Source organism: Nymphalis io, chromosome 22 (genome assembly GCF_905147045.1).
Source record: "Nymphalis io chromosome 22, ilAglIoxx1.1, whole genome shotgun sequence".
In the NCBI taxonomy this organism is placed as follows: domain Eukaryota; kingdom Metazoa; phylum Arthropoda; class Insecta; order Lepidoptera; family Nymphalidae; genus Nymphalis; species Nymphalis io.
This window is the reverse complement of record NC_065909.1, coordinates 3,909,201-3,935,230: the sequence shown is the minus strand read 5'-3', so window position 1 is coordinate 3,935,230 and position 26,030 is coordinate 3,909,201. Positions and strand designations below refer to the sequence as shown.

Sequence of the window (26,030 nt, the reverse complement as noted above, 5' to 3'; positions counted from 1 at the left end):
CTCGGTCACCCTTTAACACGTGCATGCGCAGGACACTGCCGTTATTATAAGTTAACTGAACGAGGAGCGCAGCAACGGTGCAAAAATCATACTTGAACACTCGTGAAAAAGTACCTTAAAAATATTTATTATTTTACAGTAAGCCATATTTTTGTCCGAGTTATTCTTTTAGTTGTTGTTTATTATGTATTGTTGTCAAAACTATAAAAAAATGGAAAGTTGTACATTATTTCTAAACGTTTTCTGTTTACTTATTACAATAATTTACAAAAAAAAAATAATAGCGTTGAAGACATAGCCTCACTTTTTGTAGATAGTAACAGCCTCTTAATGTCCCACTGCTGGGCTAAGGCCTCCTCTCCCTTTTTGAGGAGAAGGTTTGGAGCTTATTCCACCACGCTGCTCCAATGCGGTTTGGTAGAATACACATGTGGCAGAATTTCAATGAAATTAGACACATGCAGGTTTCCTCACGATGTTTTCCTTCACCGTTAAAGCACGAGATTAATTATAAACACAAATTAAGCACATGAAAATTCAGTGGTGCTTGCCCGGGTTTGAACCCACGATCATCGGTTAAGATTCACGCTTTCTTACCACTAGGCCATCTCGGCTTTTTTTTTTTGTAGATAGTCGACAAGCGTCAATCCCGAATTGGTTCATCTAGGCAAAGCCGGTGCAAACGGTTCGTTCCCTCGCCAAACACGCGTAAACCTGTCGGTGTATGCACACGCATAACTGCGCTATTCACCGCAATGTGATGTCTATTTGAATAACATATTCTATTACAAATGTATTTTTACCCGACTACAGCTTAGCGAAGTATTATGCATTGACTCCCTTACATAATTCAGTATGTACTTATGTAAGCTAAATATTAAATATTAAGATTAGTGGAATTATCTTGAACTTTTTATAGTTACTATAAATCCAAAATGGTGGACGTTAATTAATATAGTCTGTGTATTAAAGTTTCATTGTCAATATTATTGTTAAGTTTTTTTTAACGAAATAATTATAAATAGATATTATTTTTATTTAATATTTTATATATTTCAATGTTATCATGAGAATTGGGTACCAATTGTACCTAATGCCATCAAAGCTTCTCACACAACATTTTTGTTCGTATTGCGTCATTATATTTTTATTTATTTACTCAGAAGTAGCTATAGTTAGACATAAAAAATTTAATATAATAAATAAAAAATTAAATTCACTTCTATTTTATAGGACATTTGGAGATGACAAAATAATAGCCTACTACGGCAAGAAGAATTACAGTTAGAACTAAGCTAAGTTTAGTAAAAGAAAAACTAAGTTTAAATTAACTTGTATCTTTGCCTTGATTAAATTTTTAAATAAAAGCTAATTCGAATCTATGATCGTTTCAGTTCGACGAGTTCGTGCGTTCGCTACAAGTGGACCCTCACTCCCCCCTCTTCAGGCTCGTCACAGACGGACAGCCGCCGCTCAGGTGAGTCTATATTAGCATAATTTTATTATTAACATTTAATCGACATTACATACACATGAGAGGTAATGTTTTGATTGTTTCCATAAAAACATCCGGAAGTTAACTTCAAATTTGACAATTAATAAATATAAAAATGTTAAATTAATTGATAAGGCATGTTATTATATACATGATATATAAGTTTGATTATATAAAATACATGTAAAATGATTAAGAAAAAAAATGCCACAGTTGTAGAATCTAAATTTCGGTAGTAGTTTTACAATTTGTTTATGTTGCTTAATGACCATAGACTAGAAAACATAGTCAAGCGTCTACTTCAAATAAGCTCTTGCGAGGACTTTTGCATCGAAATTTTACAAGATTAAATTTAAAGCTAAATTTTACCAGCAAAAATCAGTAGTTACTCTTTTTGGACAATCATGTTACATAGATAATTAAACGCTTGAATTGAGCTTCATGTGCTTAATTTGTGATTATAATTCATCTCGTGCTTGACGGTGAAGGAAAACATCGTGAGGAAACTTGTATGTGTCTTATTTCACTGTAATTCTGCCACATGTGTATTCTACCAAACCGCATTGGAGCAGCGTGGTGGAATAAGCTCCCAAACCTTCTCCTCAAAAAGGGAGAGGAGGCCTTAGCCCAGCAGTAAGACATTCACAGGCTGTTACTAAATACTACTACTATTAACAATTATAAGACTCGAAGTTACCTTCGTACAAGATTCGGTGTTGCAATTAAAAACATTGGTCTTATTTCATGTCATTGTTAGTTTAAAAAAAAGTACACTAATATTCAATAGTCGAAAACAGAATTGCTTTCATGTTAACGATTGTGATTACGTGTGTTTTTGACAATGACCGAACTGGCTCCATTGTCAAGTAATGAGTGTCCGCATGTGAGCTGAAAACTGTAATTAATTTACAGACATGACAGGTATTCAATGCGTTTGTATTGATGGCATAACTAACATTTCTACCATTGCTGATGGATTGAATGAATGTCCTTGCATTCATTCAATCCATCAGCTGGCCTAGTTGGTATTCTATAATTTGAAAAAGGGACCAAGACGTTATTACACACCTACAAATATTAGTAAATTTCAATTTGTTTTAAAAATTCAATTTTTATTTTAAATGTAGCCATGTAATGTAATGTAAACGTTATGATGCTACCGTCTAGTAACAAAAACGGAATCCTATTTTCCGTTTTTATGTATTGTGACAATAACGCAATGATTTAGGGGGGTCGATCCTGGTCCGTTGGCCTGTCGTTCCAACTAACACAAACTGTGTACTTAATTAGGAGTGTAATAATTCATTTAAAAAAATATAAGGGAGTATTTTTTTGTTTCGACTTGCACAAGTTGCATGTGCTCTATAATATATCATATGCAGTAGGCTATGGTTCCTTGAGAATGCCATAAACGGTTAGAGAACCGAGGATATCATGAATAGATAACCTAACTTAACTTTTACTTACATTAGTGAAATTAAAAAAAAACTGGACCCGGTGTGATAAAACTGCAAATCTTCATACTTCTGACAATTGTTTCACATAAAAAATCAATATTTATTTCTCTTTATTTTCCCAACGAGGGTTGAACTCAAAATCTCGGGATCTGCAACTGTGAAGCATTGGTACCAAAGCTTGGCTTAAATTAAACCCATATAAAGAGATTTTTATACGAAACTTCGCAGTAATAATGTCGAGAGATATTAATCAAATGAAATAATAACAAAAAAAGTTACACCAACAACATCCTTGAAACATAAAAAATACTGTGTCAAAATTTTGTTTACAATATATTGACGTTACATGATTTTTTGATTACTTGTTTTACATTGCAAAATATGAATTACTTTTTACTGTGCTATTTACTTAATAAAACCCGAGTAGGTACCGCTCATCGGATATTCTACCAGTAAATATCAGTAATAAGAATTGTTTCGTTCCGATTTGTAGGTACATCTTATACCCCAAGGTTGGTGTAAAGAGTGGTTGGTATCTCTTACATCGCCCATGTCTGTGGGTGGTTGTGACCACTTACCATTGCAATTTTTTTTAAAAAAATATATATAATAATAATAAATAATAATATTACCTTAAGTACTATGTTTTCCGTCCACGTTTAAAATATTTTATATATTTGTTTGAAGTTTTTGAAATTGCGCTACTTATTGTAAAATACTTACCTTACTTAACGTTGTTTAGCGACTGTTTACTTAAACATTGATTTCTCTCTTTCTGTCATTACTGATTTGACAATACAAAGAAGAGGACACAGCATCGTTTAACTGATCACTCGCTAAATAAAATTTTAACTAAGGTTGGTAATTATTGAAAGCCGCTAAGCTCAATTTGTAAAACCGATTATAATATGTATAGGTCAAATGTATCATCAAAATAATATTCTATTTTCAAATGTTTACATACGTTTTTAAAGCATTACCACCACACCACCACTGCTTCTAGAAACGCCTATAAATAAACTTAATAGCCCAAATTATATATGTGCATACAAATAAACGATTGACCTCAACGGTTTAATTATATGTATAGAATATATGTTGATACTAATCTGCCCCTACATCCGGAGTCAGCGATCACTATGAAAAGATCATATTTCCTATCACAACTTGAAATCTATTGACTATTTTTTGTTATTTAAAAATTTATGATCGTCTAACGAGCTGTTTGTTAATCCTACGTAAATAACAATGGCAGTTCATTTCTGTATATTTATGTTAGAAATAGACGTAACAGTAGAAATGTCCTACCGCGAAACGTGAGTGAATGATTAGTTCCAATGCGACTTGGTGGTGATATGGAAGTTTCATCACGATTATCCTTCACCGCAGAGCACATTAATTAGCAATTACAATAACATAGCTGTCCCACTGATTGGATTTTCAAAATCTATTTTGTAGTTTCCTTCGATTTAGTTTCTAATGATTTCATTCTTCAAATCATAAATACAAAATTTTTGTTGTTTGTTTTAAATATTTGTTACATCAAGCTTTGTCACAGCTTTAATATGACATAATTAATATATTTTCTATTTTCGCCTTTTAATCCCGTTTAACTAGATTTTCTATTATGACGCGGGCGAAGCTACGGTTGAATCGCTAGTGTAATATATAGTATATTATGTATTTACTTATTAAATTGAGTGCTAATTATTGATGACTAATATTCACCAGACCATATTTGGACAAAGCTTCGAACACCAAATCTGTTAAAAGCGCTGGTCCCGGTACTAGTTGATACATAAACAAATTGCTGTAGTTAAATCATTTGTCGTCTCCTCTGCCCTTCCATCGGATTATTAGAGCGAGGGAATAGAGTGCGTGCACTCCTATGCACTATAATATCTCTGGCGCAGCTGCCCATTATCTTCTGAAAATAACCGAACTTATTCAGGAGTAGCGTTCTCAGGTGTTGAGCGATGTACGTTACGAACGACAAATGTCTGAAATGATATTTAAAGTAACCCATAGAATAAATAGCTATGGCATATATATATTGTATAGTGTTATTGTTGTTAGATGTACATATGTATATGTATCTTGAGATTCACGCGAACTGCTTATGTCGCAATCGCAGCTTGTTAGAAATATGAACAAAAAACAGTAAATGTTAATAAAACCACAGATAGCATAATAAATACAGTCAGCGTCAGATATGTTTATATATGTACCAAAACTTTGTCTTTATGTACATAACTATTTACTTATGATATTTTTAAGTATTTCATTTGCGCCCAGGCCTTGACTTATGCCTACAAAGCACCAACCTAGAGACCAACCAAAAATAATATAATTTCAATCTGACCACTTCGGAATGGTAGGGGCTCAGATGTCAAAGTGCTTAGGGACCTTGGACCCTAAGTCCGGAACTGTTTGCGTAGCTCGCATCAATGTTTTCCCAACGAAATAAGTGTTCTGGATGGTTGTCTTCCAACAGGACGTATATATCTGTCTGACGCCTATGTCTGACTGAACGCATTACCTCTTAAGTGAGTTGTGTGTGCACGTGGCTTATGCTATCGATGGATTATTGTGCTGTCTGTGTCTCTCAAAATATACCAAAGAGAACATTTCGGTGGTCAAGTTCGCGTCAGCAGTGTCCTATTATATTCCTTGAATAAAATATGTGTTGAAGAACAACGTGGTGAAGGTCGTATGACGCGCTCAGTAACGTGATCGTTTCCAGTTTGTTTTCAAATTATCCTTCGATTAAAAAAAACTACACTAGGTACAAGTAATGAGGCCGTATACAAAGCGTTAATTATTTAAAGCAAATGTAAATTAACCCGTACTTCTATCATCGACTGTACATATATACTAAATACCTATGCGGTAACTGTTTTTGCGGTTACACGTAGAATTAGCTCAGCTCTAGGTATAGCTTATCGGGATTCCAAATACGAGTACATATAATACATATACGAAATATTTATATATTGTTTAAATAACATATTGGAAAGTACAAGGTACAGTTTTGGACCAGGAAAAACGGTACATTGAGGCTCATAAAATTGCTCAAACCATTGATACTTTCAGATTACATTGGACATGTGCAGACAATTGCAATTTTAAGTGATGATTTCTTGATGTCGGAAATAACAGCCATTAATGGAGAATAGCGAATGCGCAGAACGTATTATAGTGCACCAGTGTGTGTGTATTCTATGGGATGGCAATCCAACGGCTTTACGTGCTCAACTTTCCAACTTCAACTTTAGGCTCGTACTGAGATTTTTAACCACCGTTCGTATATGAACTCTGGATCTCAGGATCTGCCTCGTTCTAAGCTAGCCACTAGACAAACGAGGATTGTTTCACCATTCAAATCGAAATATACATTTGCATAGGATACTTGGTAGTAAGGTTTCACAACTATGTCAATGGGCAAATGTGACTGCAGATACAGCTAAATTAACTCATTTTTTTGTCATTAAAAAAAACAACCCACTAAGCTGCTTCGAAATAAGTTGCATAAAGATCATTACACTAAATATATGCAATTACGTTCATCATCGCTGTTTAGAATTACGTAATATTTGTGGTTGATGATACAGACAGCCAGAATTTAACTAGGTATGTTTTATATATATACTATTTAAAGCCATTTCTTGGGTACAATGCCACAGGACAATCTTTTAGACGGCGTGTTTTTGCTTTAAATTTGTAATGTGTATTTTGTCCTTTATATACATATCAACTTTTAAAGTTTAACTAGCTATGTTTTATACAATTTTTATGGGTTTTACTCGGTGCAGCGGAGCAGCGTTCCTCCCGATATTTTCCTTCCCCGCCGAGCACGGAAAAGTGTACGGCGTTGTTATCAAACGACAGCAGTGTTTGTAAACCAAAATACATTATCTTGATTTCATAGACCAGCAATCCTGCGATGCTATTTGTTCAGATATTATCGTGTTTATCTTTATTATGAGTTGCGTCTGTTATGTCGACAACACTTAAACACCAGCTCATTCTATTTATAAATTACTAGCTTATTCTGTGACTCGTCTGCTTGGGGTACGCTGTTATTATTTTATTATGCTTGCTAGATAAGGTTCCCACCTTCAAAATGGGAGTGGATTTCTTCCCCACCGAATGTCAAGGCTGTCCTGTGTACCGATAGGATAATATTTGTCTGCAGGCTTTTTTTAGAATATCATGATCCCATTAGTGGGAGGAAACTAGACCCACCTCGCCTCGAAGATAGGCGAGTCATTGGTTTGCTCGCACGGTTCATTTTATTAATCAGAGACCACCGTAGCGATGACCGGCAAGCACTCTGAGTGACTATGACCTGGTTATATCTATGTCGCAGGAAACCTTGGAGAGGAGTGTTTTGTGAGTCTCACATACACTTTGCTTGAGATAAAAAAGAGTGTGTATAAAGATAAAGTCGCCGACCTGCACACCATAAACTAGCCGATATATCAAAGAAGCTGTTAAGTCCTTGTCATATACAACAATACCACGACACGACTCGATTTTAGATAAGTTTACAAAAGCGTTCTGATCCATCCTTTCGTTTAGGAAACTACATATTCATTAAGTACTTATCAATTTATATTCGAATGTTAAAATAAATACATTATTATCTGTTGAATAATTTATAAGTTCAATAACCTCTGGCATAAATTTTCAAATGTTTAGGACCCCGAAGGTTGTCTGAAAAAAGTTGCTATATTACCGCCTTTTATCCTGGACGTATTTTTGTATTTATTTTATTGGCATCTTTTTAATCTATGTAATATGCTGGACAATAAAGACTAATTTTTTTATTCTATTTTATTCCTTCTATCAAAAGTAATAAGATTTATTTTTATTCTTGGCACCCATATCCTTGTCAGCTTGGGTGTTGCACAATCTGCCTTTGAATACTATGTTTGAATATATGCTTAAACAGGTACATATAATATTAAACGCGAATTTAACACATAATTGCTAAGTTACAAGCTAAGACATAACATTTTAATGTCACGCTGATAAGAAAGAGGGCTTCCACCGAACAATATGAGTTATATCTATGCACATCTAATTATTTTTGTCTTTTATTACAGACAATGTCTCCACCCAGAAGCATGCAGCAAGGAACTGACTCTACCTACGTACTACGCCCGTTTCCACGACTTACGCAAGGAGTACGTGCGCGCGTACACCCTGCGAGCGGTGACGCGTGCACAACCCGCCCCACCACCGCCCGACCATCCGGGATCTATCGTCGACATGGTTAACTGTATCCTTTTATAACACTAAGAACAGTTATCTCCATTTGCTTATAGTGGATCAATTCGAAGAAGTCTGATATCGACCTTTTAGTACATATTTATTGTGATAATGACGTAGTATGTTCACAAATTTACTTTTAGCACTATCCATTACAAGATGGCGATCGCTCAGCTCTAACAAAGACATTTTTGTCTACCGCTACATATCTATACCTGACCTATATTTTGACTGGCTTTCACCAAACATCCTTCTTTCTCTTTGTCAATATAATATCACAATAGTATTTATACATAATATAATTAAATACTTTATTATAATAAATAACCTGACACAGCGCGCGCGTCATACAAGCTCATCCAGTTTATTCATTTACTTACTATTTGATAAGAACGTAATAATTAAGCTTGAAATATAATAATTGTTCTTGCAATTATGAATATATAAGACAATAGTAACGACGTAGTTTAGTTTTTAGATAAAATATGATAATTAGTAATAGTTAAATTTATACACAAAACCGGATCCATGGTGATATGCCATGACGTCATGTGGTTTTTTAGTTGTAAAAGGAATAATAGATGGGCATATTAATAGAGGAATTCATATTCAAACGAAAATTTTGATACAAATTTACATTTAAACGTTCATATATCAAAGTTAAAAAAAAATTTTTAACTATTATGTTCATAATTGTAGTTGAATATTCGAGAGATTTAGTGACAACGACCTCTTAATGATAAATCTTTAAAATATTATTTATAGGCGTATTATTCCGTTAAAATAAAAACATCGTTCATACGAGCCGATCTGTTGGGACGCTTTTCCTGTACGACGATTGAGCACAAATCCCCTCTGTGAAGCTGAACAAAATTGCTTACTTATTATATATATAAATATATTATTCGGTTTCAAAAAAATAATTATAACACCAATGGGAACACCAATGTCTATTAAGGAACGTTTTTTAACGCGAATTGCGTCTGATGACAGAGTTTGATAAAACGTAATAACACGCTCTCCGCAATGATGGAGCGTCTTTGTTAGGACCTAGGGTCTATCATATTACAGAACTGTAGGGCTATTCTGTAAGAACAGACCCAAAACTCATCGCAGAAAACCGTCGTGAAATGTTAGAGAGTGATATGCTACATTGAACATTATAATAATAACATTTCAAGAATACACGCATCAAAATAGCTTACCACCGTAAAATAGTTGTCAACATTTCTATTTGAGTAATGAAGTGAGTTCTTACAGAATCGCACTACTCATAAATAATCTCTCGTATGGAGATGGTGACATCGAAGAAATGACTCCGAATGGAATGGGTTAATACGATAAATGAGTAACAGATTTCTATAGAGCTATTCTACAAGAACAAAGTCGAAACTTACTCCAGAAGGCAATCGTGTAATGATTTATTGTATTAAGTGACATGCGAAATTAAAAAATAATATCTTTTTATTTACAAAAGTTTCTAACATTGGTATACATATGTAATACATTATTTGATGATCACTAACGTCTCAACCAAGCCTGTATCTTAGATGTTAGTTAATTCCTTAGCGATGTGAAAGTCGCAGGTTCGATCCTGACCCCTTGAGCTTTTGTCGTCCCACTGCTAGCACAAGATTTACGCTTAATTGGAGGGGTAAAGAGGAATATTAGTAATTCCTTAAAATACAAATATTGATATTATTCTTTGAAAAAAACTGTAAAGCACAGCAGGAATTGATTTAGATCCACTATTCGTCATGTTGACAAAACCTAATAAGGTGCTTATATACGTATTATTATTTATGTTGTCATCGTATAACCTTATTAGTGTTTGCACAGGAATATGATCCTTATCGTGTTTAGATTTAGGTATAACACCGTACACTGGTGAGAATTTTTACGCGGCTGAAGTTAAAGACATGGCTAGTATTATACAGAGGATAATCGCCGATGGTAAGTTTATATAACATTTAATAATATATACTAACATTATAAATACAAAAGTAACTGTCTGTGTGTTAAAATTGAAACGATTTTGATGATATAAAGCAAGCTGTAACCCCAAGGAGGGGCAGGCTACTTTTTACCTAACAATGGTAATGAAACCCTGGTTCTGAGTTCAATCCCGGTCAATCACCATTGAAATTTCGTGATTATTAATCATCTCGTACTTGACGGTGAAGGAAAACATCGGGAGGAAACATGAATATAACGCACAGCCCAAACTACTGGGTATACCATCCTTTTACACCGTAGGTTAGCACTACAGTAACAGCCTGTGAATGTCCCACTGCTGGGCTTAAGGCCTCCTCTCCTCTTTTTGAGGAGAAGGTTTTGGAGCTTATTCCACCACGCTGCTCCAATACGGGTTGGTTAGCACTAAGGAAAGATTTTTAAAAATTTAACCGCTAAGCTCGTATAAAGGGGATTAATATTTATATGAAAATCCTTCATTTTTTAAGTAAGATAACTATGGACGTTACACAATAATGCTAACGCTGTTATACAAGTAGATTTACAAATATTACATAAAATCTTTGACGATTATATTATCGATGCAATCATGTATAGTCGTAAAAAGTCGTGTCTATTGTTTATTTCAGCAACAAAATAATATTGCAATGTCAAATGTATAATTCAACTTGGGAGTAACAGATCTCACCTTTTTTCTATCGTTCTGGGAATTGAACATGCAAATTGATACCCCACGGCCCAGAGGATTGTACACGTAACACTTAACTGACGAATGCCATTTAGATCCTGACGGTAATGTTCTGCGGTGAAGGAAAACATCGTGAGGATAACCTGCATGTGTCGGACGAAATTATTAAAATTATGAGCAATTTTAATTCACTAGATTAGCATGGTGAAATAAGATCAAAACCTCATTAAGAGAGGTACGACCTTGCCCAGCTGTGAGGCGATTACTTTTAACATATTAAAATAGCAAATATCTTTCGTCGTAAAAAAAACATACGTATTACATATACGTGTATATAAATAAAATCATAATTTAATAAAAAAGGTACCAAGATGTAACTTTTTTATTTATTTGCTGATTCCTGAGATCATTCGAACAGCCGAAGTGGATATCAGATATTATAAAATAAAATGATAATTTAAGCGTTTTTTAAGTAACATGCGCAATGTAAAAATTCTATATGTATCACGTTATTAAATTATTTACGTTAATTTATTCGGTAGTTTAAAAATAAATTAATTAATTATGTTAATATATTTTAAAGATATGTATTTTTTTTTAGGTTTCAGATTAGAACTGCCTGAGACGATTGACCTTGTTTTGGAAACTGGAATTTGGTAAGTTTATTCATTGCTTAATTTTATTTTTAATTAAAAAAAAAAAACAACAAATTAAGTATAAATATAATGTAGTGTGTAATTAGTAGTATGTATGTAGGATACGCCTATAAAATAATTCATGGCAAAGTTGCATATTAAAACTATTGCTATTTTTTATGTTTGCATTCGAATTTATAAAATAAGATTAAAAACTGAGACTACGGAAAAATTACCCTCAAACGTATTTAAAATAAAAAATTCTTATCTAGCAACTATTCGATTTGTTATCTAATAAGTACATAACTTATGTATTTCAATTAAATATATAGACACATAAATAGAGATGTGTTGTTGTTTTATCTTGCTCTAAACGTTCCTTACTTAACAATACATTTTATGTTTTATTATTAACAAACCTTGGCGCAATTATCGAGTTAATTCAAACAAAAAGAAACATATATTTATGAAATTTGCTGATCATACCCTTTCAGTATTAAAGTCGAGTGAGAAGGTTTTCTATCGATACAAAAACGTAAAAAATAAAAAAATAAAGTGACTTTATTTTTTTTTTACATTTAAATATATAAAAAAATTGTTGGTTTGCTAAATTGTAACTTCCTTAATTTTTTTGTATATTTATAATATTATTCATTTTAAATTTTATAATACAGGTAATACGCGGTCTTATGCTCTTCTTTCCGTGAATGTTTACGTAAACTGTAAGTGCGATAGAACAAACACTCCATGCTCTTGTAAAATAACTTAGAAGTATTTACGTGCAGTATCGGACGATCGACGTAAAGTATATATTTACTAATCTTTTAAAAATAGACGTCATATTGTACAACATTATCGTTTTTATATTGAATTGCATAAAAATTTAAAAAATATCTCTTACTATAAATATACATACATAAACATTACATTATCTGTTTGTTTATGAGTCACGCAAAAATAGCTGTACCTTATTTCATTAAACTTTTTGGATTAAATTTTATTAATTTTTTTATCCACAAAAACTGACTATGGCGATGGGAGTCGGTTAAGACCTCTTAACCGATTCTTATCCCTGATGAGTATAAAATAAGGACTTCGTTATTAACCTAAACCTCGGTCGGCCAACGCTTAAATACATATTAAGTATATAATTATATACTTAATATGTATTTAATTGGTAGATAACTTGCCTTTCGCGCCGAAACTTGTGTGTTTGATTCCTATCCAGGACAGACATTTGTGTGCATGAACATGTCTGTTTGTCCTGAGTCTGGGTGTAATTATCTATATAAGTATGTATTTACAAAAGAAAAGTAATATATGTAGTATATCAGTTATCTGGTTTCCATAGTACAAGCTATGCTTAGTTTGGGATCTGATGGCCGTGTGTGAATAATGTCCCAGGATATTATTACTATTATAATTTGAAAGCTGCATCGCGTATACCATTAAGATAAATTGAGTCTCTGTATATCTTACGTATCAAAATATTTGATTTAAACTAATTAAGAGAAACGAAAAAACAAATCGGGGATTACCCTACATAGTTACAAATATATTTGACAGCATTTATTAGGGGACACCCTGCGCAGCTGAGAAAGGTGCGCATGTACCCTTTGTATGTACTTTTTTGTCGAACCTCATCTAGAGCAATATAAGTACGGCTCGATTATTTCTCATCCCTTCAATTGACATGTTTTTATAAGTTTAGGTACACTTAATCTGATTTGCTTGATTTCTTAAAGTTGTTGCTGGTAACGCCATCATTACGTTATGATTACCTTGATATGATGATCTTGAGTACCACGTCGCTTACTTTCACTACCTAATGAGGTCGTATACCCATCCCGAAGTGTAAGTAACAGCCTGTAAATGTCCCACTGCTGGGCTAAGGCCTCCTCTCCCTATTTGAGGAGAAGGTTTGGAGCTTATTCCACCACGCTGCTCCAATGCGGGTTGGTGGAATACACATGTGGCAGAATTTCGATGAAATTAGACACATGCAGGTTTCCTCACGATGTTTTCCTTCACCGAAAAGCACGAGATGAATTATAAACAGAAATTAAGTACATGAAAATTCAGAGGTGCTTGCCCGGGTTTGAACCCACGTTCATCGGTTAAGATTCACGCGTTCTTACCACTGGGCCATCTCGACTTCTCCCGAAGTGTAATCGTCGGAAAAATAAAGAAAAATTATTGCGATTTTCAACAAATTGTCGGTAGTAAATTATTTTCCGTTCCTGGTATAGCGTGTAGAGTTGGTCGCGTCTGAACTCTTCCGGTTTGCGGATTACGAGAGTGATAGAACAGAGTGCACCTGTGTTCGCAATGTGCACTAACGTCCCGCGCAGTTGGCTAGCCACCGCTGACGATTACCGTGACCGCTCTGTTAGGAAATCGTTACAATATATTTGAACGCTAATGGCAATTACATAAAAATGTCTAAATCGTTCGTATTCCTTATTTGGTTTAGTTACTGAGTGCTTTAGAAGATCACTTTATCCCAGTCACGAGTGACCTACGATTTGAACTTTGCTCTCGACATGAAATCACGACTAAGAATGTTCCATTGTTTACGCAAGCTAGAGGACGCCCGGACGATTGATAACGGCTATGAATGAAGATGCCCTTAGACTTTTTTTCAATAATTGTATTCACAATTCGTGCATTTTTCGATTTCTCTCTCCGTTGATTGCGAATATAATAATAAATATTAATTGTTTTTATATAATAATACATATGATTAATAAGAATAATGGCTGATTTTATTTTGTCTTTGTGTTTGTAGATGAAGATACAATCAATAACTATAGATATGTAAAAATAATAACAAAATCTATTAGTTTACGTGTTAAATATAATGTTTACATGAGAAAAGTCAAGCACACAAATACACAAGGTGATTGACAGACCTCGAAACTATTCCATGTAACGTATTCCATTCTGTGTAACCCTTAACTTCAACCCTTATATCCATTCTAGATTAAATAGTAAACTAGTATTAATAAAAAAATATCCTTATATTTAATTATAATTTAGCCAGAAATATTATCGTCGTGTTCGGTTCACGGACAAACAAAAATAAGACACTTGTGGAGTTTTGTTTTTATGCATAGTTAATCTAGTGGCTAGTTTATATAGGGCTGCATTCCTAGGGCTCAAGGGTTGATTCAATCCCCGAATCGGCCGGAATTTAAATTGTTTAAATTTTTTAATTAGAAACTTACTACCGAATAAAAAAAAAAACTTTATGTTTAAAAATTTTACAGTACCTGCCGCAGTGTCGGAGTGATTTTATAAAAACTTATAGCAAATGCCATTAAATTTCGAATACTTATATATTGTTAAAAGTTAAAAAAAAAAAAAAAATGAAAAAAAAAGTTACCACCCACGATCGCTTGACCTACGTCACCTTAACCAACACTACAAGAACTGTATATACTATACGGAAATATATATTACTATAAATATTTATTACTGGTGGTAGAGCTTTGTGCAAGCTCGTCTGGGTAGGTACCACCCACTCATCAGATATTCTACCGCAAAACAGCAGTACTTGGTATTGTTGTGTTCCGGTTTGAAGGGTGAGTGAACCAGTGTAATTACAGGCACAAGGGACATAACATCTTAGTTCCAAAGGTTGGTGGCGCATTGGTGATGTAAGCGATGGTTAACATTTCTTACAATGCCAGTGTCTAAGAGCGTTGGTGACCACTTAGCATCAGGTGGCCCATATGCTCGTCCGCCTTCCTATTCTATAAAAAAATATATATATATAACTGGTTAAGACGAGCAGTCACGTTAGCTTCACGTTACGTTTATCTTAATGAGTGATCATTTCTGTTATCTCCTATTCATTTTTATCTACTCACATCCTCTATTAAACTTTCAAAATGCGGGATCTTTCATCTTCAACGATCGCTAACTGTGCCGTGCGATTTTGTCCGCTAAAACCTTCTCATATATTTAGTGCAAACAGCATTTTAATATTCTGTAAAAACAAACTCACTGGTGGTAGGGCTTTATTAAGTTCGTCTGTGTAGGAACCACCCTAATATTCTACAGTTAAATAGCAATACTTGTTCCGGTTTGAAGGGTTAATGAGCCATTGTAATTACAGGCACAAGAGACATAACATCTTAAATGCCATGTTTGGTGACGCATTGGCGATGTAAGCGATGATTAAGATTTCTTACAATGCCAATGTCTATGAGTGTTAGTGACCATCAGGTGGGCCCTTTGCTCGTCGACCTATTTATTCTATAAAGAAAAAAAAAAACTTAAAACGCGATTGTGAAATGTTTGTAAGTAATATGCGACATTGGCTTTAAAAATAATTATAATTTAAATTTTAGCTGACACAAGCATCAAAATAGCGTATAACCGTCAGTCGATTTGCAATATTTCACGAAGCTAATATAAAACTCAGTTTTATATTTTTATACTGGCTAGTATGTTTTTTTTATAAAATAGTAAGGCAAATGGGCCACCTGATGATAAATAGTCATTGGCGCTCTAAGAAATATTTAACATTCCTTAGATAAGCAATGCGCCACTAACCTTGGGAACTAAGATGTAATGTCCCTTGTGCGTGTTACACTGGCTCACTCACCCTTCCAATTGGAACACAACAATACTAAGTATTGCTGTTTAGCGGTAAATCATGTGATGAGTATATGTAACATTAGTATATATATTATATAACAGTACGAAATCCTTATTACGGAACCATTGATCAGCAATCAATGCATAAATTATTCCACATAAGTTCAAATTCCAAAAAAGTTTCAATACGATAACCTCTAACACTATTTAAAAAAACTAATATATAAATCGTGTCAGTATTTTTTGCTATCGACAAAAAAATGTAAATGCAACCGAAGACGATAAGTGCTGACTTGTAGAGCTGAGTAAACAATCCCCGTACCAAGAAATCACTGCAGTAACGCATCGCTTTACTATCGTTATTTATCACTGAAAGCGCTTAAAAACCTTCTAAATCGCTTTTTAAAATATTTAATATTTGCATTTGTAACATCCAAATCTGTAGTCTAATAAATTAAAGCATAAAAATATTATCGATCATTTGTCTTTGACTATTGTAACTTCTTTAAAATTAAAATTTGCATAAAACGAATTTATTTTTGCTCGATAATTTGCAGCACTTTATTAATTATTGTCAACTTAAAGTTAAAATTTTAACGAAATTCGTGAAAAACGCGTATAAATCATTTCATTTGACAAAGTAAAACCTATTTAGTCAAATCGTTTCACTTCACATTATATACGGATACGCTGCACACAAATTTGACCTTGAAATTAACACCACAAACCCCCCCCCCCCAACCCCCAATTCTTAAACTTGATCTGTGGTTTTGGATATAAAAATTGAAAGGACAGAAATAATAATAATAATAATACTTTATTTCAGATTAAACAATCCATATTAAATTAAAATTAAAATTAAATTCAAATGAAATTAAAAATAAATAAATTAAAATAAATAATTAAAATTAAATAGATTAGTAACGAATGCTTAAACTATGTTAGTACTTAATCCTAGAATTAGACCCGCTTCACATGTACACCATTCCAGTGTTCCCAGAAGTGACTGTCCAATTTACAAGCCAATGTGCTGATGAGGGTGTTGGTACTTTTCGAAGTTCTGCTCATAATGGAGGCGACACGCTTGCGTATTATAGAGAAAAAATCGTCCACGCGAGCATCAGCGAACATTGCCGACGCACTACAGTGTCGAGGTTTCCTCAACACCAATTTGAAATAATTCATGAAAAATTGTAGAACGTACGATACCACATAAAGGATAATAGTAAGATTTATATACATACCATCTGTAGCATATAGATTTGATAGTTATTAAATATATAATAATATATAATAATTGGTATAATTGATTATTTTCTGTTTTATGGCGAAAACATTTCTTCGTATTAATATATCATTGAGTGAGTACCGCTTATATTATAAACGAGAAAGTTTGTGAGGATGGATGGATATTTGTAACTCTTTCACGCAAAAACTACTAAACTGATTTGAATGATATTTGGAATAGAAATAGCTTATACCCTCCTTAACATAGGCTACCTATCACCTGCCCCCACCTTTCACACTTGAGCGGAAACTAGTACATTATAAGTATGAAATCATTCAAAAGGAAATGACGACATTTAAATTTCTCTTACAAATTAAATTCTGTATGAACTCAACTCGTATCAAACTCGTGAAATATTATAAATCGACTTACGGTGATTCGCTATTTTGATTCTTATATCCGTTAAACGTTATAATTATTATAGTCAATGTCGCATATCACTTTTTGACATTTCAGGATCTCGTTCTGCTCCTCTGGAAGTTAGACGGGCAAGTGGGTTGGTTTGAAAGATGAGCTATTTCAATCACGGGAATACTGGTTATAATATTATAGGCCCCATTTGGAAGCGTATTAGCGCTGTAATGATTGTTTTTTTTGTATTAGTTACCGCATTAGCTTTATACCTTTGCAACATGGACTGAAATAATATCCTGTAATAATAATAATATCCTAGAACATTTTTCACACACGGCCATCAGGTCCCAAATTAAGCTTGTACAAAGCTTGTGCTATGGAAGCCAGACAACTGATATACTACATATACTACTTTTCTTTTGTAAATACATACTTATAAAGATAATTACACCCAGACTCAGAATAAACAGACATGTTCATGCACACAAATGTCTGTCCTGGGTGGGAATCGAACCCACAAACGTCGGCGTGAAAGGCAAGTATCTACCAACCACGCCAACCAGCTCGTCAAAATAATATTGTATTTCCAGCCGGTTCTTCTCGGTAGAATCTACCTTCCAAACCAGTGGTAACTTTAAATGTAAATCTTGTAAAATTACGAATCAAAAGCGATTGTTTTTGATTGATATCAGTTATATGCAATGAAAAATTGAATTAAATTGAATGGGATCATATTAACTATTGTTAACCATAAGAGTTGATAAAATATGGAAAAAAACAGTATTAAGAGTGTAATTTAATTAATTTTGTTTGTTCTGAAATTATTATGAAAAAGCTAATCTTAATTTCAATTTTAGTTGGTTGTTAGTTGGAATTCCAGCGCTGGGCTGATCAGGAACAATAATTGTAAATACTAACCACATTCTAAATCAGATTCATTTTGAAAGAGCAACTACACGAGTTCTTTACCGTTCTGCTCGCTAGTCTGCATCCCAAAACGGTAGAGTTAAAATATTGACGATTCAAAAGCTCTATTGTAAAGGTTACTTGAATAAAATACATTTGATAAGACCTGCCAGTTCTTCTCCACTCCACTCATGTAGAATACGCACCATAAACCAGTTGTACCTTCGACGGTAAAATGGCAATCCAATAGTGTGATAAGAGCCTACACAAACAAAGTATATTTTTATGTTGTCTGTACTATGTAGTATTTTAATAGTGTATTGTTAGTCTTTAAATATTAAAGAATTATTAACGTTACAGAATTAAATATATACAAATACACATTAAAAATAGCTTTGTACAAATCGTGACCACGTGGAATGGTGGCAAGAATGCTTTAAATATATAAACATAATCAGGGAAGGTTGCAGAGAAGACAAATTATTTGAAAAAAACACCTATTTTTTAACTGAAATAAGAATTGAATTTACAATAAATAAGTCTTTGTTATTTTCTGCATACAATAATAATTTATTTTCACCAAAATAACACTTAAATCATATATTGTTGTAAGAAAATTACTACTATAATAAAATTATAGTATCGATTGATACAAACAAAACTATAAAAACTAATATTTAATCAAATTTATCTAAATAATGCAAACAAACATATTGCTTTGATATTTATATAGTTCCCTTCGTTATCAGCAAAGAAATGAAACTAAGCTACTTGGTACAAGTCATATCGACTCCTGCGCAACGGCAAGCGTCACTAATCGCATTCTTAGCCCGACCGTCGAACCGTGCGGACGTCTTTTAAATATTTCAACGCTTTCTTATCAAATTTTCACGAAACCATCACATGAGGTGTTGTAAAAAATCGCGTTTAATGTGTTTCTAAGTTGACGGGCACAAGTGTTTGTTCTGTGATATTCATTTTGGAATAGCTTTTATCAATTGTCGACAACTTGAGATAAGGAGGTGAGTTCTGATAGCTTTAGATAATTAGTTCGCCTCTCTACTGATATTGGATTTGAAATGCCTATTTTATGTGCTTACAGAACACTTTGGAAACTTTACATTTTAAAATTTATATTTTCTTCGTCTTAACTATGAGAGTGATTTAGATCAGTTACTTCTAGTTAAGCAAGAAATTGCTTTGCATGTAATAGATAAGTATATTTATTGAATAATTCCACATTTTTAATAATATGTAACTCATAACATACTGACGAAATTGTGTTAAAAATGTCACATTGAATAATTTGAATAGTTTTTGCTAATTGTTCATGTAACTCCAAGTCCGAACAAACGAATTATATCAGATTACGTGAGAAAATCTCTACAAACAAAGCAAGTGCTCACTTATATTACGCAAATCGGATGTTATAGAGAAACTAGCAAACAAAAACACGATCCACGATCCCTAAAAACGTCGAGCCGATTGAAAACAATAAAATCCGAACAAGTTAACCCTAAAATGTTGATTTACGAACGTCAACGTAGCCGTAACCCGACACCCCAAGCGGCTCCTAAACTCTCATTACAATACCACGTTTTGCAACGTCAAACGGCTGTCGGAAACGTAAGGTACATTTACAGCCAACGACACGTGTACGACATTTGTATAATTTTACGCATGATACATTGACTTATTATTTGTCAATCTCACATGGGGTGAAATTGGTGTAAATTTAAGGGCGTTGAAACAGATTATATTATATTCGCAATTCATTATAGAAAATACAAAAAAATCATGGTTTTCAGTTGAAATTGCTGCTAATAAAACATAACTATTTTTAAATGAATGTTTGTCCTCTACGCGTCTCTACACCATTCATTCGATTGTTATGAAACCTTGATGAGTTTTTCTGCGTACACCCGAGAAGGTTAGCATTAAAAAGCAAGACTTCTTTGTATGTTTATCCTTAAATATAAATGTTCTATGTAGTTACTTCACCCGTGTAAAGCCGGGACGGGTAGCTAGTATATTATTAAACATTATAATAAAAACTGAGTAAGTATTTTTAACTTGAAAATCTTAATCATTTATATTGGAACAAATTTAAGTATACCCATCGAACAATTGTCAATAATAATATGAGTCTACTGGCTATAATTACTTAGCTGTACATGACCTTAAAATATCACAAAAAACATAAATTATTTCGAACACGGTCAAATGTCACCAATCTTGACGTATAAACGTTATTGATATAATATCGTAAACAGAGACGTAATGCTAGGCTTGAAATTTTTTTCGCTGATTCAAAGCGAACGCGTGGTAAAGATATTATCGCTATTGAGCAAGACTGTGACAAATTATGACTATTATTATATATATATATATACATAAAAGTATATGAGTAATAAAACGGTTATTATTCTAAGATTTACTCGTGTTTAAGGTAAATTAGATGAAAGAGCTATTTAACGATTGAAGATAAGTTGTTACACATTAAAACTAATCGGATGTTTTGTATTAAATACTTACACTCTGTATGTAAATGAATCAGGTTTGACGTACTTGATTGATAATGATGTCCTCCTGACCGATTTCGGACACACCGGCCAATCTCAAGATTAGCCAACTGCGCTGGACATATTATAGTGCATTAGTGTGTGCGTAAACACAGGTGCACTCTCTATTCCCTAACTCTCATAATCCGATGGGACGGCCATCCGACACAACCGGGAAGAGTTTAGGCCCAGAACCAAGCTTTACGTGCTTTCCGAGTCACAAATGACTGAGTTATACTCGTATTCATTTGAAGTTAATAATATGCTGTTGCAGGTACAGTCCGTAAAAAGTATTAATTAAAAAAAAACTTTGTTAGTAGATCCTTATAATGTACTTATCTATCCTCCAAACACACTGAACCCTCTTATACGAGTGTGTACCATTCCATCACTTCCAATGTGCAGTAGAGGGTGCTTACTAGTCTACTCATCGTATATCACGCTTGCGCAATCGCGTAGAAATCATCCACACGAGCATACGTAAACATTACCGGCGCACTGTTTTACCTACCGCGATTTTCTCAGCGCCGCCCCCAGCACATTGTTTTGCTCATATCACATTCGGATGATCGTACAATAATATAACACTATCGTGTTATATAATTATCTTCAATCACGCAGTAAACCCTTCGAGTTGGGGGGTCGTTAGTCTTTTTACGCGTCTCATTAATTAAAAAGGCTTTTTTTAAATAATATTTAGTATTGGTAAATTTATTATTATTTATAAGGCAAATTAATTTGATTGCTATGTGCAAGAAATAGTCGCATAACGACTCTTAGTATTAATGGTAACTATATCGCTTTGTTTGACTAAATATTTGGTGTACTTGCAAATATTACCATAATGTTCTCCGACCATGGCTTGAACTCAAATAACTCAAATAAACCAAAATGTACGAAGCAGCAAGTGTATACGGTCAATGAAAATATTTGCCACATTTGACTTCTTTGATGTTCCATTAAATATCGAGCAATTGATGAAAACGCGTATTTTGTATTCACAATTGTCGTCATACTCATATAAATGCTACAAACCGAATCGTTTCACTCGAACGTTACAAATATCATCGTTGCAATCCAATTTCCCCGAAGAAAATTCGCAGTATCATAGACAGTACATTCGCAGTATCGATTTATGAGTATATGATTTGGTTGTATAAAAATAATACCAGATGGTGTACGCGGAGACATAATCATACCATTGTCTGAATGTTTTGGCGGGAGTATCCGCGGTCAACATTGTCGAAACTTCAAACGTCTGTGTGCCTAATTGTTTTAATAATAACCGTGCAATCCAAGCGAACTTTGTCTTGAATGTATGAGTGAATAAAAGATAGATTAGAATGGGACGGGTTCTAAAAGTCCCTAAAGGACTTTCTAGCATATTATTTTGTTTTTTTTTATAACGAAGCAAAACAGTCTTATGCCTAGAGTAATGGAAATCTTATATCTATAATCTATATGTAAAGATGAAATGTTTACTAGAACGCGTCAATGAAGAGTTCTAACAGTCTGATTTTAAAAAAAACCTCGTGTTAGATATTTGGGATTGGTAATCTTCGTAATATTATAAATGCGAAATTAACTGTCGCTTTTACACTTTAACTACTGATTCGATTTTGATAAAGTTTAGTATGAAGCAAGCTGGAACTCCAAAGATGGACTTAGATTATTTTTTTATACCGAACACCCGCCCACCTCCCAACAGGTGGGTGGAACTAATGGACTACATAACATCGAGCTGCAACCCACGGGGTCGATGCAGTAACTCGGTTGGAACCCTCCGAGATAGCTAGTGATTACATAAGATTACTTACCTATGTAAGATTACAATTTCCCATTACATAACCTTTCAGCACCTTTTAAAAATTAAAAAAAAAAAAAAATATTCAATATAAAATTCGAATTCAATTCTTTAATAAGGTTTTAATGTATGATTATTTTAATTTGAAAATGTCCATAGTCTGTGCATGTTTTTGCATTTCAGTTAGAAAGGTCCCGGGTCATACGGAGATATGAGGATTCGCTATCAATTTGACATTGATGATATCGTGAAGGAAGGCGTTTACGTAAAATACGACACAGATGTATTAAGCATGCAATCAGTTACTAATGTGAAATATTTATGTATAAATATTTGATTATAATAGTACGTCGGTGGTGGGTCGTAATACCATAGTTACTATTGACGATTGGCGGTATGACAAGTGTAAATAGTGATAGGTGGCTGGTACACACAGTTTCAAGCTGGCTTCATACCAAATCCCATTTCAATCGGTTCAGTGGTTTAGGTGTGAAAGCATAACAGTTAAATAGATAGATTCTACAAATGAAAAATATATATTATTCGATTTACGACATGGCGAAACCTGCACGTGGTCCGCACTAAAATAGCGTAGCCCAGAACAGCCCCATAATGGGACTTCAGCGGTGAGACACTTACGCTGCTTACCATTATACTTTCAATAGTAAATAATAATAATAATGTCCTCCAGACCGATTTCGGCCACGGCGGCCAATCTCAAAAGAGATTAGCCAACAAGCCAAACGCAGGAGATATTATAGTTCACAAGTGTGTGCGCAAACACAGGTGCACTCTCTATTCCCTAACTCTCATAATCGGATGGGTCGGCAATCCGACACGTCCGGAAAGAGTTCAGGCGCAGGACCAACGGCTTTACGTGCTTTCTGAGGCACGGGAGTGAACACACTTCCAGACTCCGGGCTGCTACTGAGAATTTTCTGACAGAAATCCCAATAATTTTTTTATTGGCCCGACCTGGGAATTGAATCCAGAACCTCCGAGTCAGCGGCCTTACATCAAGCCACTAGACTAACGAAGCAGTCAATAGTACAAATAGCGGAAATCGCCTTTGCTAAATGACTTAACGAATATTCGATAATAATCGAAATAAACCAGTAAGTACGTTTGGCAATCAATAAGCAAGTATATAATGGTTCTAAGTTCAATAAAGAATTTGAATGCAATAGTAGCAGTTTTACGACGTATTCATGATGCAGGCACGGCGTGACCGCGCGGTAAGTTCTCCGATAAACACGGAGTTATTGTTTCAACAACCGTTGACAACTCGTGATTTTTAATTTGATATTATCTAATATATAACATAATATAATATATGTAGATATATAAAGATTAATATTTATTCCTATCAACTTCATGTTTGATACAGGATGTCAATTTTATTTTAAATGTAGAAATCTTACGGGCATATTTCCGTATTCCGTTTCCGTATTGGTAGACGGACTTGCCTGCTGGTATGTGGTCACATTGCTCATAAACATTGGAGCTTTTAGAAATACTAACCATTCCTTATATCAGCAATGCGCCGCTAACCTTGGGAATTAAGATGTTATGTCCCTTACCATATCGCTTCCAAAAACAGTAGGAAAATTGTAGATTATTCAAAAATATTTTAGTATTAAGTGCAAAAACAATAGCAACCTTCTCTCTAAGAGGATATGCGATATTTGTTCACCAGTGGGCGTGGCTTTATGGGCTTATACTTTATTGCATAACAACAAAAAAAATAATTTATACAACTGATGCTGAACTGCTGAGCGACTGTTTAGTATCTGTTTTCTCTCTTTCTGTCAATACTGATTTCACATTCGAAAGAAGCATTGTTTAACTAATCACCTGTTAAAGAACCGTACCGTAACAGCCTGAGAATGTCCCACTGCTGGGCTAAAGGCCTCCTCTCCTCTTTTTGAGGAGAAGGTTTGGAGCTTATTCCACCACGCTGCTCCAATGCGGGTTGGTGGAATACACATGTGGCAGAATTTCAATGTAATTAGACACATGCAGGTTTCCTCACGATGTTTTCCTTCACCGTAAAGCACGAGATGAATTACAAATTAAGCACATGAAAATTCAGTGGTGCTTGCCCGGGCTTGAACCCACGATCATCGGTTAAGATTCACGCGTTCTTACCACTGGGCCATCTCGGCTCGTGTTAAAGAACGTTTATAAGTAAATGTCGTAACTAGCTTGCTACTTGATGTAATTGAGAACTAAAAAATAATTTAATCGATATTGATGATATCTCTATCAGCTCCAGACGATAAATAACAAATGATTAAATTTTATTTAATTACCTAAACAGTTTATAATGCGCATGCGCTTAATGAGTACGAGGGACAGTGATTGGAAAACGTGAATCTTAAAGGAAAATCACTTATTCATGGAACTGGGTTCATGTGTTAGTAAAAAACCAACCTAATTTATAAGCTTTCAATAAATTTTAAGCATAAGTTGTTCGCACGCTATGCCCGATTAATGATCCTGGTTAAAAAAAAAACATAAACATTTCTCTTTACAGAGGTTGCCTGGAAAAGATCACTGTAAGTGATAAGGCCGACTTTGCTTATTATATGTACTACTTGTTATTATTTATATGTTTGTAAATTGTGTGCAATAAAGGATTAATAAATAAATAAAATAAAAATAATCGTGGAGCGTGGTAGAATATCCAGGTCCCTTCACAATAAGGCCTTAACCCTGGTGTGAAACATTAAGTAACTTTATAGCCTTCAAACACTGGACAATAAATCAAAACAAACTTGACTCAAATAGGATTTAGATAACCATAAACTCGCTTTAATTTGCAAGTTCATCCCGAGATATCGATTCTAAACATATTCTACCGATAAATTTCGACAAGAAACTAAGTAGTTTATCTTCTTTTTACTAATACGCAGCTAGCTCTGTTAGAGCGAGAGAAGCGATCGCTCCAGGCACCAGGTAGCTAGGGAGGCGTAAGCGTCGTTTGAAT

General features: G+C 34.0%; 1 protein-coding gene across 2 annotated transcripts in view; it reads left to right on the top strand.

The window, feature by feature from the left end:
• The window catches only part of LOC126777351 (RNA-binding protein fusilli), a 97,977-nt gene that overhangs the window by 55,427 nt on the left and 16,520 nt on the right, over window positions 1-26,030 (top strand). For both annotated transcript variants that reach the window (XM_050500368.1, XM_050500367.1), the window contains exons 3-6: window positions 1,395-1,477; window positions 8,061-8,236; window positions 10,090-10,179; window positions 11,490-11,544. In XM_050500368.1, coding sequence (XP_050356325.1) covers window positions 1,395-1,477; window positions 8,061-8,236; window positions 10,090-10,179; window positions 11,490-11,544 — 404 coding nt within the window. The remainder of the gene's footprint in view (window positions 1-1,394; window positions 1,478-8,060; window positions 8,237-10,089; window positions 10,180-11,489; window positions 11,545-26,030) is intronic.